Genomic DNA, 14,865 nt, shown 5'->3' with positions numbered 1-14,865 from the left:
TCTCCTTGGGGAGGGAATTGTGGGACAGCATCAGAGGGTAGTCAGCATTCAAATGATTTTGCCTGCATCCTTTCTGCAAAGCAGGCGAGTTCCAGCCTGAGTGAAAGCAGCGCCCAGACTCCCCGCTCCTCCATGGGTCAGGGCTTCACACACCCCCGCTCTCCGCTCAGAGACGAGCGTGTGTGGATGGCAGGGGAAGGCTTAAACCCAGTTATGAGCACATGTGACCTGTGCCGTGAAGTCACCCCCTAGCAGGATTAAGGCTTATAGACTAAATAAGCGTCTCTACAAGCTCACGGGACTGGAAAGGATCTGCTGGGTCAGAGGTCAGGCCCTGCTTTCACAGGTACCTCTGTCCTATAATCCAGTCAAAATTAATCAGCCCCCCACCCCCCGGCTTCTGTTGGGCGGCTGTTCCTGAACCTCCCTCAGCTGGCTAGAAGCCGCCTTCTCCCTTCCCTAACGCCCTGTTCATCCCCGGTTCTTCCTGTGCCAGCACCATCCTTTGGCTTCAATCGTTCTCCCTCCCGGGTGGAGCCGTCAAATCCCCTCTCAGCCTCTGTAGGGCCAGGCCCAGCCAGCCAGGCTCTTCCAGTCTCCTCTCCTAAGCCAGGCCTGCATGCCCCTGATCATCCTCCTGGCTCTTCTCTGCCCTCGTTCCACTTCGAATTCCTCTCCCTCGAACCCGGTGCCCAGAACTGAACTCACTATCCCAGGTGAGGCTTGGCCAGCACCCTTGCTAAGGGCCTAAAATCCCATCAGCCAGCCCACTAAGGGGACCCTGGTCCACACTGGGAACCTCATTTGGGCACACGGGGTGCTATGGATGGGATTTCAAACCATGCCGGGCTGGGTTGGTAAGCTCCCCGTTTTCCTGCACAACTTCTATTTGCTCCTTCTCTACTTCCCCATCCAGCTTCAGCTCCAATTGGCACACAGCCTATTGAACCTCAGCCCCTCTCGGCTCTCACGCGCTGTAGCCGGCTCCTAGGGCTGCTCTTCCCTGCCCCAGGGAGAGTGGAGGAAGGTTTATCCAGTAACTGGATTTCACCGGCTGCCTCCTGGAGCTCACCTAGGGCAGCAACCCTGGCTGGGCTGAGGAAAGACGGGTTCTACCGGCCATCGCTTGGGTGCTAAGAAAGGAGCAGCGAGTCTCCCATCTCCCGTTTCCTCCTAGCATCAACTGGGAGCCAGCGAGCAGCCTGGAGAGGTGAGAGCAGACAGAGCAGCTTCCAGCCTTTAGGGAGAGCCTTCAAAAGAGACAACACGGCTCTTCTAATTGGCACGTTTCCTGGATGCTGAAGTGAACAGATGTGATGGCCTCACAACAGCGGAGATGGACGAGTCACAGCATTAGCCCATTCGTTTGAGCACTAGCCACAGAATGCTCGAGAAGTACCAATCCACAACCATGACGGCTCAGCTGTGGGTCAGAGGGCCTCTCCTACGAACATAAGAATGGCCCTGCTGGCTCAGGCCAATTGTCCATGCAGTTGACCAAACAGAGACTTGGCTTTATCTCCCTCCTCCTATCTCCCAAAGGATGAGGCCATCTAATTACTCATCGACATTTACCAGCCAGTGCCAGCTGCCTCCTGCTCACATATGCTTGGGCTGATGCCCAGCTGCGGCGTCAGCTGTGACCACAAAGCTGGGATCGGGAACAGCCGAAGCTCCAGTGAAGGTGTTCGCAGTGGAAGGGGAGGCAGGTAACGGGGGCCCAGCAGAGCTCAGTCTGTATTAGCTCCGTGCTGTGAGATTCAGGTTGCAGGGGCAGGTTTGTATCCCAGTGAAACTCAGCAGGGCGGATGATCTTAGCATGCCCATCTCCAGAGCCAGAACGCTGGGCCACAGTTCAGTGGATGGGAACCAGTCACCTGCAGGGAACATGCAGCCAAGGGTGGGGAAAGCATGCAGGTGTGCCATGGCTAATAAAACCCTCCTCACTGGGACCACCCTCCCCATGCAGCTGCTTCCACCCCTTGTGACCCCCTCCCTCAGAGCAGTGCCTGGGCGGAGATGGCTGAACCAGCTACACCAACCCCCGGCCATTCTGACTCCCTCCCCGCAGTCAGCATCAAGAGCACGGCCAAGGGTGGCACCATCCAGCCTGAGACTTCACCGGAGAGCAGGGCGAAGCCAAGCAGGGGCAGGCAGCTAGAGACTTCCCTTCCATGAGCTTGACCCAGCTGGACAATAATCTGAGCACATCCCCAGCTGCTGTCACCTCCACCTGGGGCTCGTTGCCAGGTTGGTTAGAGAAAGCGGCAGGTCTGATGATGCAAGGGGCCCAATGGGTGGCGACCAAGCGGTAAGGAAGACGCTGAGCCATCCGGCTTGCCTGATTTATTCGTTTTATTCCTAAATAAACTGCTCCAGGACAAGGTACAAAATCTCCTTTTCCCTCATGAAACAGAACACGGGATTTTCAGGGAGTGTTTTCAAGGAACCGGCTTCAAAATCCAGATTCAAGGCCTCTAATTCTAGCGCAGAGAAAATATTCAGATGTCAAGACCTCTGGGTCCCCTCTCACAGGAGAGCCCAGGACTCCTAGGGGTCCCACCCTCTCCGGAGAGTCCCAAAGCAGCTGGGGACCCCCCCTAGGGAGATCGGTCCCTTAAACTGGTCCCAATCAGAAAAAGGCAGTTCTAACTCTTACAGGAGAACAAAGAAAACAGAGACAGCCATTTAACGACATGGGGAGCATGCGGCTTTCCGGGAGCGCCAATCCTGCTTCAGTCATGTCCTTCACCAAAGGGCAGAGGTTTCCCAAGCCCTCCTCCCTTGGGAGAACCATGCCTGACACACACCCCTCACGGGCTCCATTCCCTGCTCCCTGCAGGCAGGGACTCTCCCTCAACGCTGACCGCGCTGGTGCACATTGATGGTCCCCTGCCCTCTGAGAAGGCAGTGCCCAGCCCCCCCTGCCGGGCAGACCAGGGAAGGTGGCTCACGCTCCCAGAAGGCCCCGCAAGTTTGATTTTGAACGTGGCTTGGCCCATCGGCCCACGGGGACGGTTCTGCAGTCCCACGGATTCCCCCCACACCTTGATTTCCTCAGCCAGGAGAGAGACAAGTTTCCCCTCAAGCTATGGGGCATCAATCCTGCTCAGTGCTAGAGAGCTGGTGTTCCCACTGCCAAGCACAGAGGCCTGGACCCTGAAAGGTATTTCGACGCCTAATGCCCAGTGGGAGTTATACCTTTAAGGGTCCAGGCCTAAAGCACAAGCAGGGCTAAGCCTTGGGGAAATCCAGATTTCTGGCATCAAGGGCAGGACAAGTCCCTCTCCCATCCCCAGCCTGCTTGAGAAATGCCCTGACTAACAGCAGCCCCGTTAGCCAGGGTGGGGAGTGATGGGGCCGGGGAGTGTGTTACACGTTCTGCACTGGATACACAGACAAAATGAACCCGGTTGGGCAGGTGCGGAGGGGCAAGGGGCTGGGGAAGGAAGCGAGGGCGGCTCAGTTGATGCTGTCCTCGTCGCTGCCCTCGCCCCGGTCGTCTTTGGTCTCGGACAGGCTGCTCTCGTCGATGTTCTCTAGCGAATCGGCATGCTGGATGGAGAGCTCCGAGAGCGCCACGGTGGGGAGGGTGCTCTGCTCGGGGAACAGCCAGGGCTTGAAGTGAGGGTTGTGCTTCTGCTTCCAGTCGGGGTACTTGAGGCAGGCTTTGTACATCTTCTTCATGGCCTGGGGGGGGGGGGGGTGAGTGGGCAGAGAAGGCAGGAGACAGGTCAGAGCCGCTCGAGCCATCAGCGAGTGAGGCATCTGCACCTAAGGTGGCAGATTTGGCCACTGGGTGCTACTCAAGCGTGGGCTGGCTGCCCCTCCACCGTGATGGAGGGTCATCCGGGTCCAACCTGCCGGCCTAGGCCTATGAGGAGCGGGGAGTACGCTCAAGCTTTGCTGAAGGCTGCAGATTGTCTAGAGCAGCCTCTGGTCAGAGCCAAGGCTAGGAAACAACTAGGGACCGGTGCAGGCTGCATCTTCCCACCTGGATGCATGGCATCCCATGTCACGGCTGCCATCTTCCCACCTGGATGCTTTCTGCAGCCAGTGTGGGCCTCAACCCTGGCTTAAGAGGGGCAGCGTTGCTGACTGAATCAACCGTGGTGCCTCGAGCCCATCCACAAGGCATGGCATCGACCAACGAGCCCGACGGCATCCTCGACAGAGCACCGGAGGGTAAGCGACTCCTCCCCAGCCCAAGTAGGCAGGGATTGAAGTCCCTTGGGTGACCTATGTGAACTGGGCGGTGGGGTCTCATCCTAGTTAAGGGAGAAGCATAACCGGACACCAAAGGCAGCCATGTCCAGTGGGGGTGTCTCTGGCTGCAATCTGCCTTCTACCCCACCCACGTCACCAGAACCACCCTTACCAAGAACCTGTGGTTGAACTGGACCCTCTTTTAGAAAGCCACCCCACCCCACCACTACGCGACGACTTCACCACTGCCCCGGAGCAGCAGGTCCAGTGCTTGGTGACCCTCACTCTTTGAGATCTCCAATTTCCATCTGGGACATTTTCTAATCTCAATTGCCAGCCTCTGGATCTCATCGCGCCTTGGTCTGCTGGGATAAAGGGCATACTGACACCCAGCATCTTCTCCCTGGGCTGCTACTTCTAGACTATGATGGATTCACCTCTTCACCGGCTCTCGGTTGAAATGGATGGTGGCCACCATAAAGGTAGCAAAGCCAGCCAGCCAAGAGGCAGAAATCACTGGGGCTCTAATTAAACCATGGGGTCAGTAGCAGGTATCTCCATTTGCCATCATCCATCACTCTCGGGCACTGTTCCGGGCAGAGGCTGGAGGTGACAGATTCCTGAACAGCTTCACCACCTGAGCTAAGGCATTAAGTGCTGGGCTGATGGCAAACCAAAGCAACCACATGATAGCGAAGACTTGAGAGCGTCCTACAGCCGGCCACGTATGCCAGGTCTGTGGACGTGACAGCTACAATCCAGAGCCAGGAGATCAGGGTATCCCAGAAGAGGAGGAGAGCACCCGACGCCTACAGCGAGAGACGTGATCATGGGATAGAATCGATAGCCAGGCCAGACTGGGACACTTACCTTTGGAGCCAGAAACTGAGACGATTTGTTCACCACCCACTTAGGCAAAGAACCTACATAACAGAGACAAGAAGAATGAGGCAGAGACCTGATGCCACAGCTAGTCCGCACAGTACATCCTCAAATGCCTTGGAGATGACCGCCGGTTTGGCCAACACACCAGGGATTGAACCACGAACCTCCAAAGCTAGAAGCATGAGCTGCTACAGCTTGAGCTAAAGAACTGAAGCTCTGTAGCTGGGACTGTAGAAGGCTCAGTCCCTCTGTGGATCAGCACAGAGGGGGACCTGTAACACACTCCCAGGGGGTTAGACCTTCACGGAGCGGCAGTGAGCCAATTCCAGCCCTTAGCACAATTGGGGTCTGAAGAAAGCCATTCTGGGAGGGGTCATTCATAGAAAAGTCTGCTTGAGGGATGGCACAGGTCAAGACCACCTTGAGAGCAAGCAGCCGTGGAGGAAGCAGGTGGGGTGAAGGAGGAGGAGGTCAGGAGATGAAAGGGTCGTAGATGGCAGAGTAAGTCTGAGACGGAGTGACCGTTCTAGAGCATGCAGGAGAGGGGCGGTGGGGCCGGGGTCTGCCTATCTCCCTGAGCACCGCTGTAAAGGGAGCCCCTCGCTCTAAGCAGAACTGCAGTCTGCACCTGGCAGGGCCCTGGGATTTTACACCCAGGGAGTTTCCCTTATGCTGCTCAAAATGAACTCTTTCCTTGAAGAGATGGTACCACTCAAGTGCACCAGGGAGGGTGCTACAGCAGGGCCTCAGCGATGCGGTTTACTCCACAGCTTCCCACCACAGACAGACGCCTCCCCTCAAAAGAGGCAAGATTGGCAAGGAGGGAGCAGGGTTTTCTCGGCTAGTGGCAAATCTAGCTGGGATTTCCGTCTGAGACCTGCGAACCAGCAGGGTTCTGCTCTCAGGTTCCCTGCACAAATCTCCTAGGCCTCGCAAGGCTTTAGGCTTATTAGGCTCAGTGCAAAAGAACTGTATATTCTGTAGAGCATCCCTCAGCCGCCCAGCGCCCTGAGAGGATTGGCCGTAAGTTAAGAGATGGGAGAAGATTTTCCGACAAGAGGGAGAACTAATTAGAGATACAGGGAGACTTCTACAGAGGGCGGGAGCTGCACCAGAGACGGATGCTCCCCCCCACACGCTGGCGAGGCAGTGGGGGTTTAGTGACAGACAGGGATACTGAAACGAACAGGGAGGTCAAGGGACGAGGCGATGTGGTTACAGCTCTTTGGACCCGCGAGCAATAGAAAGTGGCGGGGAAAGCGTCTGATAGGGCCTTGCAGCCCCTCGGAGCCAGCACCACCCCAGGCCGCGCGATTACCTTTGGGGTCAACCTGGGCAAGGTAGGTGATGGAGCAGCTCTTGGCTCCTCTCCCCTGGATCAAGTAGCCTGTCTGGATGGACACCGCTCTCACCAGGTCTTTCCTTGGAGGGTATTTCTGCAGAGAGGGGGCAAGGGGAACAGAAACAGGCTGTTTGTGACAAGGAAGGGACTGGATAATGCACCCTCAGCTGGGTAGTCAGAGGGTCCATTGGCAAGCAGACCAGGCCTAGCCCCCCCATCCCCAGAGCTAGGGGGAGCTGCCTCCCAGTGGGGTCAACTCAAGACAGGGCTGTTCACTCACCCTGTGTTACACATACTCTTTGGGCCTTAGCTCAGCCAGAACCCAGAGCCCAAACCCTGCAGGCTTAGCAGGTGGTAGAAGAGGACAGGAGCTCTGCTACTGAAATCAGGGGACGCAGGATTAGACCCTGTGTCTTTATATCAGGGGCTGGAGCAAAAGCCCAGAAGTCCCAACTTTGGGGCACCCTGGAAACAGATTCCCGTTTTGTGGCTCGACTCCGTGGAGGATTCAGAGCGTTGGTGGGCGAGGGAGCAGTGGTGCTGCTGGACAGCTGAGCCAGGGGGCCGCCGTTCCGACCCACGGCTCTCCCTGCTGCCCAGGCCAGGCCTCTCCTAAGCAGCTAGGATCAAGGGGGCCACATTACGTGCCGGTTTTATGATCTACGTGGATGGGCAGTAAACCGAGACCATTAAATCCAGCCCCGCAGAGCTCAAAGCCTATCGCATGACTTAACCCCCCAGAGACCCTTTCCCTACGGAACAACGGTGCGCCACGAGGCACGGTCAGTAGCGTAAGCACCAGGGCTTCCAGCTGCATTGTGGTGATACTAATAGCGAGTCATGCCTGTGCAATACTGCCCTCTACTGGACAGGGCAAGGTGTCCAGCTGCGTGTCAGAGGCCACGTTATATAGGAGTTAACGGAGAGTCTCCCTTAGGCCCCTGTCGCTTGAACTATCCTTTGGAGCAGGAGGACCCGAGCTCCAGCCCTGCTGCGAGGTTCCACGTGACCCTAGGGAGTCAGACTTCTTGGTCGTGAGAGTCCTGGGTGACCAAAGCGTCGTTAGGACAGCTGAGGTTTCTGGGGTTCCTTTCACATGCAGCCATCTCTAGTGCGCTAAGGCCCCAGCAGTCCTCGGCTTGCTGCACAATAGCAAGGAGGGGGCGCGTTCGGGAGAGGACACTGGGGGCAAACCCTGGTCTTAGGGGATTTTTAATGCCTCGCAGAGTCGCCCTGCCAGGGTTTCGGCCTGTGATGCTGGGGCTCATGTGGGGTTGTCGCCTCCTGTGTCCTACTGAGCCAGTGCTGCAGGCAAGGTACAGTCCGAGCTGATCCCTTCCGACCTCCCAGCTCCGTCCATCCCGCCCCCCGGCTGGTCAGTGGCGGGCAGGGCACTCACGGGGTGTTTGACCGAGTAGTTCATGATGATGTAATCAGCTCCCGTGGGCAGCCAGGAGCGCAGGGTGATGACGTCTCTGTTCTTCAGGGGCTTGGGGCACTTCCCTGGGAAGGGAGATGGGGAAGAAGAAAGGGGATCTGGCTCTTGAGTTGGGATAAAAGACTTACCCCACCCAATTCCTCAGGAGCTAGGGGAGACAGAGGGGTGTTCTCTGTGTTGCTAAACAGTCCCAGATCCTCCTGCCCCGTCAGCCCCCCGCTAGTATCCATCTCCAGACAGGCCCAGGTTCCCCCCCCCCATTGGCCCCACACTAAACACCCATTCCGAGACAGGCCCAAGTCCCAGATCTCCCATCAGCCCCATACTAGTATCCTTTCCCAGACCCCCCCCTCCCATCGCCCCCACCCGGATACATTCCCCAGACCTTTTCTTTATCTGACCATTTATGTTGTGCTTCTCCTCAGGATGCTCGGGTCCCACATCCCCACACCACTAACCCTCCCCACCCCCTACGATCCCTTGCCCCCATCTCCAGCCTTTCAGCAGAGGACAACTGTGTCCCCTCGATGTCCCTGGCCCCGCTCCCTCCTTGCTGGTGGTTCCATTCAGGCTAAATGCAGCGGATCAGGCTCACTGGAGACGACTGAACGGACGCTGTCCGAACCCTGGGCACAGCCTGGTGCTCAAGTCAAGCCCCTCCAGAGCACCCCGCTAACCAGCCCCACCCGCTACAGCAGCCGCTGAGCGCAAATGCTGCACGGATTTTCGGGGAGTGGGGGGGGGCTCTCTTCCCCTGGGGCCCACTCCCCCCGGCTCCTCACAGGCGTAGTAGCCCACGTCCGAGTTGACGGTCAGCTTCCCAATGTCGAAGGTCTCGATGACGTTCGTGTCCCACTTTTTCCGGTACTCGATGTCGTGCAGCACGTCGTACAGCGTGTCCGCGGCGATGTCCTTGCACTCCATCCTGCACTGCAGAGACAGACCAGGTGAGAACCTGACACAGGCAAAAAGGGCCACCGTCCCGCTCAGGGCCGACACCTGGTATCCTACAGGACCGGCTTGGCCTGGCCCACAGACTGCAAGCTGTTGGGGGCACAGACCTGCGAAGGCAGGGAAATATTTGCAGATCAGAGAGGAAGGACAAGCAAGGGGTTAGGCACCAAACTCGGACTCGAACCCAGGTCTCCCATGTTCCCCCCTCCCCTTGCTCTGCCTCTGTGACAGGGGGCAAGTCACTTAGACACTGCATGCCTCAATTTCCCATCTGTACAATGCTCTGCCCCAGGCACTGAAGATTGTGAAGTGCTCCAATACGGTGGCAATGGGTGTCATACGCATGGCAGATAAACAGCCTGAGGAGGGCTGATCTAACCCCTGTTACCCCCTCCAGAAGCTTTCAGCGAGCCGCACACATCTCACCCCATGGGCTCTACACAGGTGTGATCCATCTCATGGGACAAGGAGCTGGGGGGCACCTCCAAGGCTTGGCTCCCGCTCGCAGAGCCCAGTGCTGGAGCGTGACGGTCACGAATGCAGGTCGCTGGCTAACACCAATATTCTGAATCGAGAACGCACCGCAAGGCCAATCGGGTTATTTAGACCAGTCTCCCCCCCAGACGTCCCGTGTCGATCAGCCCATTTGAAGCCCAGCCCCCTTTCCAGAGGGTTGACGAATGTAAGTGCCCCCCGCCCTTCCAGTCAATCAAGCCTATAGCAGAATCATTTTCTCTTGCGGGCACCGACCAGGGCCTCGGGGTTCCTGGCACCCTACAAACGAATAACTGGATCCAAGGCTCGCGGCCGCTAGCTCCCTCTTGGGTCACGAAGTCTGTATTGCACTGCCTCACTCAGGCCCTATGCAGCTTCCATCAGATACAGCAAGTCTCTGGCAAAGGAACCGGGAGCTGTCTCATCCCGAGTCTCGCCATAAACCGGGAACATCACTGGGGTCGGACAGGAGGAGACTGAAGAAGTTTGAAGATCAACAGCTGGCTACGGAGCAGCACTACTTCCCAAAGGATGCCCCCCCACCCCCACCAGGCCAGCGGTGTAGCAGCTGTGATCAGAGGGTATTAAACAGAGGAGCGACTGCAGGGCTTCAACGCGGAAATCCACACCACACGACAACGTCCAGCTGGAGTCTTTGATTTAAGAGCCGACAGAGAGCGGGGTGTGCGCCATTTCGCAGGATTAACGTATGCGTATAGAAGGCCTGTCTCTCCCAGCACTTCATAGCTGGGCACAGGCAGGGATCTCCTCCCTCACCACTGAAATGCAGCCAGCTCTGGGGAGGAACGTGGCAGCAGTTTAGCAACGCAGAGCAGAAGCTACAGACCCGGTTAGGAGAGGTGGTGAAGAATGCTGTACCCCACTGAAGGCGGGGCAAGGGGTAGTTAGAGCGAGGTGGGGTGCAGTCCCATATCATTAGTTAGGATATTCAGCCAGGACACTGGAGCCAACATCCCTGCTCTTGGGAAAACAGTATGAAATGGGATATTTAAGTCCTTAAGAACGTCAGCAGCACAAACACCCACTGCGGCCAGGCTGGGCCACTATTTTGTACAGATTCCATCGAGAGGGAAGCCACCTACTGAATCTCCAGCACTGCTCCCTGCGGCACCTGGATTTTCCTGTCCATATATTGACCCGGCCTGACTACTTAGCGCGCAAGATCTGATGAAAACACAGCCGATGGCTGCAGCATCTTAGAACCCAAGACTCCGGACAAGTCACATGCTCCGTCAATGGCTCTTTGGCTCACAGCAACAAAACCATCCTCGCCATAGGGTGGCTGGAGTTAAATTTCCCTCACCCTCTCTCTGTCCATCCCATCAGGAGTGGAGGGAGGCGAAAATGCCTTCTAAATCCTCTCCCCCTGAACGGCAAAGCTCAACTGCCTGAAGTCAGCAGCCTCAGAGTTTGTTCGATCAATTAGATAATCAAAGCCGGAATGTGACCCAAACCCAGAGTGGGCACAACGGGGTCAGAGGCAGGTTTAATTGATCAAAATACAAAGCATCAGCTCCTCTCCGCCTCCCCTTCACTGTCTGTGGTAACCATCGTACAGACGGTAGCCAGCAGATCCTCTGAACCCCAGGCAGGCAGATCTGATTATCCCCATTTTATGGCCAGAGAAGCAGAGGCCCCGGGAGGTTCAGTAACATCAGGGACCAAAGGGCAAGGCCGTGGCAGGACAGGGATCAGGACGTGACCTCCCAGCGCAATTATGGGTACGTCTACACAGCAGCTGGAGTGAGCAGTCCAGCCCAGCTCGACAGACTTGTGCCAAGAACAGCCGCGATGATGTCGCGCCGGCAGAGGCCCGAGCTGGCCACCTTAGCTTGGAGCAGGCGGGCAGGGTGGATCCGACCCTTCGCCAATGCCCACACTGTTATTTTTCCATGCATTTGCACAAGCCCTGCTGGCTCATGTCCGCTGGCCCAGGCTGAGAGGCTCACGCCCAGCTATGGCGCAGCCATGCCTTAAAAGGGCCAACACAACCCTGGGGCGTATAAGGCGAGGCACAGCAAGTCGGAGCTGGGCGAGGGTGTCACCTCTGCATACGGCATCAGCGTTCCTGGAGTGCTGGGTACGGCTCTGGGGTCTGCGTCTCAAAAAGGAGGTGGAAAAATCGGAAAGGCTTCGGAGAAAAGCTACAAGAACGATTTGAGGTCAGGAAAATCCATCTGCCTTATAGCGAGCGAGTCAAGCAGCTCGATTTAGCTCATTCCACAGAGGGATCAGAGGTCACTTGATCACGGAGTCTTAGTACCTCCCAGGGGAGGAGATTTGATAGCCATGGGCTCTTTGATCTAACAGAAAAGAGCCAGTGAGAGCCAATGGCTAGGAGCTGAAGGTAGATAAAAGTTTGTGCCTTACTGCTCATCCGAATTTAACGGGGAGGGGAATTAACGATCGGAACAACTTAGGAAGGGAGATGGCGGATCCTCCATCGTCTGGAGTCTTTACATCAAGACAGGAGGTCGTTCTAGGAGATCTGCTCTAGCTCCACCAGAAGCTATGGGCTTGATGCAGGAATTACGGGGGCAGGTCTCTGGCTTGTGCTACGCAGGAGGTCAGACTAGATGACCATAATGGTCCCTTCTGGCCTTCAAAATCTACCATCTTGGGAATCCCTGGCCCCCAGGCCTCTGTTCCGACCACTCAACCTCCAAACCTCTCTCCTCCAACTGGCATCCAGAAATGCCCCGCCCTCCTTCCAGCCACCCACACCACAGGACATGGGGTAGTTCACGGCACACAGGATGTCACAGGGACAGGCAGGGTGCGTTAATTATAGGGTCTGTTTTGGTGACTCCCACTCAAATAGCTGGGGGGGGCGGAAGATGGACAGGGTGCCCTCAGGAAACACCCATCTCCCCATTGCATTAGCAGTGTCCCATCGCGGACACCCCGACAGATTCCTCAGCGCAGAACCCCAGCCAGGCCTTCTCCTCCGAGCCCTCCCCCACCTCGCTCCCAGCCTTCCCTTGCACGGATGCCCCTCTGTTCTGAGGCCCCGACCCCACCGCCACCGCCAGCAGCAGACAAACTCTCCGAACTCGGTCCCCGAGAACAGGCTGTCAGAGGATCAGTCCCTTTCAGCAGCATGTTCTCCGGGCCGCGGCGCTCCGGGCGCGTGGGTGTGCGATGGAGGTCTCAGCTGCTCAGAAGCCACCTGCCCCAGGAACACCGACTGCACGGAATCGCTTTGCTCGTCCCCGAGGGAGGCCGGGGGGCAAGGCTGCCTTTGCCAGAACTGTCCAGGCACATCGCCGGGCAGCACGCCCCTGACAGCCCCGGGAGAGACCTGCACCCTGGCTAAGATAGTGCTCCAGCAACGCTGCGCCCTGGCCGGTCGATCAGCCACCGGGACCATACCCGTGACCTCGGCTTCGGCGCACACGCGGCTCGGCTGGGCGAGCAGAGAGAGCTCGGTAAGCGCACGCTGTCGCGGGCTCTGGCCCAGCCACCACTTCCGGGAGACAGCACTGCGTGGAGTGGGTTACTCCCAACCTTGACGCTGCAGCGGTGGAAGATCAGAAAAACCCCTGTGTAGACACAGCCGAGTTGATGCGTCACCCGGCCCAAGGAGATCACCAGCAGCTGCAGGCCGCCAGGGGAGAGTCTCTCCTAAGACGAAAGCCCACAGAGAAGGACTAGAACTGCGCAGGCCTGAATTAGGAGCGCCCAACAGCTGCACCTGCTGCATCAGAGGACAGGTGGGCTCCCGTGTAGGACAAGGACATCGCTAAGGAGAATGGGTGAGCCAAGCTCTGGCTTTACCCCCACGGACGGTGCAGAGTTGGAAGGCAGAGACATGTAGTCATGCAACCCTCTACGCTTTGCGGCCACGGTAAGGCACTGTGTGGGACCCACGCAGCAGATGATTGCAGAGGAGGGACCCCTCATCAGAGGTTCCTCACGGGAGGGCGAGGAGGGCTGGGGTGATTACCAGCACTGAGAGGCAGTCTTGCCTAGTGACTGCAGCACTCGAGTGGGACGCAGGAGACCTGGGTTCATTGCTCTGCCACTGGCCGACCAGGTGACGGCCCCTCGGTGCCTCAGGTTCCCCATCTGTAAGAGAGGAGGATGATTCGGACTCTCTTTGGAAAGCTTTCTTTGAGGTCTGCTGATGAAAAGGAGTGCTACGTAAGAGCTAGAGATTATGATTATTACAAAGAGAAGGCAGGCGAGAGTTGGGGTGCCTGGTAGGGCTGAAGTCTGAATATCACAATGTGCTGCTCTGGTTTGTATTAATCCTGTTAATTGGGGACACTAAACTCTCCTGAACACACACCATGAAGGGAGGGGACAGACAGACGAACTTCCTCTGCGATAGATTTCCTGTACCAAGCACAGGCTAATGTCTGGAGCTAGCCACTCAGATACCATGGCAATGAAGGGCCAGAGAACCAGATCAGACTAGACAGCTGGAAATAAAAAGGACGTTCCTAATGAAGTGCATGCTCCTAGTTCAGCCAGCCAACGCCAAAACCTTTCATCTTCCAGCCCCAGCCACTATGAAGAGCGGATCCCTGCTGGTGCTCAGGGAGAGGGCTAAGAAGCGAGCTGTAAAATTGCCCCAGGATTACCACCATTACTACTTACAGTCGGGATTTGACTCTTCGATAAACCTGGGGCAATCCTTCGTTGTCACTCGCTTTGATCCCACAAGTTTAGGGCTAGAAACTCAGACAGATCAGGACAAAACCACTGAAATGGGGGGATGGGAGGGGGGTGGGACAGCGACGCAGGAATTGTAGTGCCAGGTCGCTCGATGGACGGTAGTCAGCGTGCATGCAGCGTGAGGCGGCCCGGAACTGACAAGATTGGGGCGCTAAGGCAAAGGGTATTTGCTCGGGTCAATACAGAGAGTCACGGCCACATGTTCTTCCTGTGGAGGCCAGCACATTTATCACAGCTGTTCTTTCCCTAAGTGATTGCTGCAAAAGAATAGCAGGGGTCTTGAGACGATTCCACGTGGCGTGGGACCGACACCCGCACAGCAAAGCGGAAATAAACACAGCCACCACCAAGAGATGCTCGGGAGGAAGAAAGAGACTCCAGACACACAATTAGACTGAAGGGGCAGACCTCCTTGCAGCTCCGAAGGAACACAGGAGCGAGGTAGTTTTACAACCCAGCAGATGGCGAGAAACCAACGCACTTTGTGCCGTGATGTGGAACAGAAGCTGCCAGATGACAGGATGGGAACAGCAGGGCTGCATGCAAGGAGAGATGACTCAGTGCTAGGAGTCACATGTCTAGGCAGAGGAAAGACAAACAGCCAACATAACCTGCCCCCAGGTCGGTATCTGGAAAGCAAAGAACCACCTAGGTTCAAACAGGAGCTGGACGAAATCTCAGCTCACGCTGTGGGGCTGCTATGGAAAAGCCAGTGGTGTTCTCACAGGTATAGCACTGGAACAAATCTGCAGTCTGCTAGAACTGCATGTGAATCAGGATGCTGCACACCCTGCTCAGAGCTTCACAGCCACGGAGGGAATGGAAATCAGGTCCTCCTGCTTCA

At 56.8% G+C, this 14,865-nt stretch overlaps 1 protein-coding gene across 1 annotated transcript in view; it reads right to left on the bottom strand.

Annotated features, from left to right (window-relative positions):
• Window positions 1–2,337: 2,337 nt before the first annotated feature.
• The window catches only part of STARD10 (StAR related lipid transfer domain containing 10), a 50,252-nt gene continuing 37,724 nt past the window's right edge, over window positions 2,338–14,865 (bottom strand). Inside the window, exons 2-6 of the mRNA XM_048838560.2 lie at window positions 8,654–8,801; window positions 7,833–7,936; window positions 6,410–6,527; window positions 5,077–5,129; window positions 2,338–3,690 (exon numbers count right to left, since the gene is read on the bottom strand). Of these exons, the coding sequence (XP_048694517.1) occupies window positions 3,463–3,690; window positions 5,077–5,129; window positions 6,410–6,527; window positions 7,833–7,936; window positions 8,654–8,801 (651 nt within the window). The 3' untranslated portion in view covers window positions 2,338–3,462. The remainder of the gene's footprint in view (window positions 3,691–5,076; window positions 5,130–6,409; window positions 6,528–7,832; window positions 7,937–8,653; window positions 8,802–14,865) is intronic.

Source organism: Caretta caretta, chromosome 1 (assembly GCF_965140235.1).
Source record: "Caretta caretta isolate rCarCar2 chromosome 1, rCarCar1.hap1, whole genome shotgun sequence".
In the NCBI taxonomy this organism is placed as follows: Eukaryota; Metazoa; Chordata; order Testudines; family Cheloniidae; genus Caretta; species Caretta caretta.
This window is presented reverse-complemented; position numbering and strand designations above follow the sequence as displayed.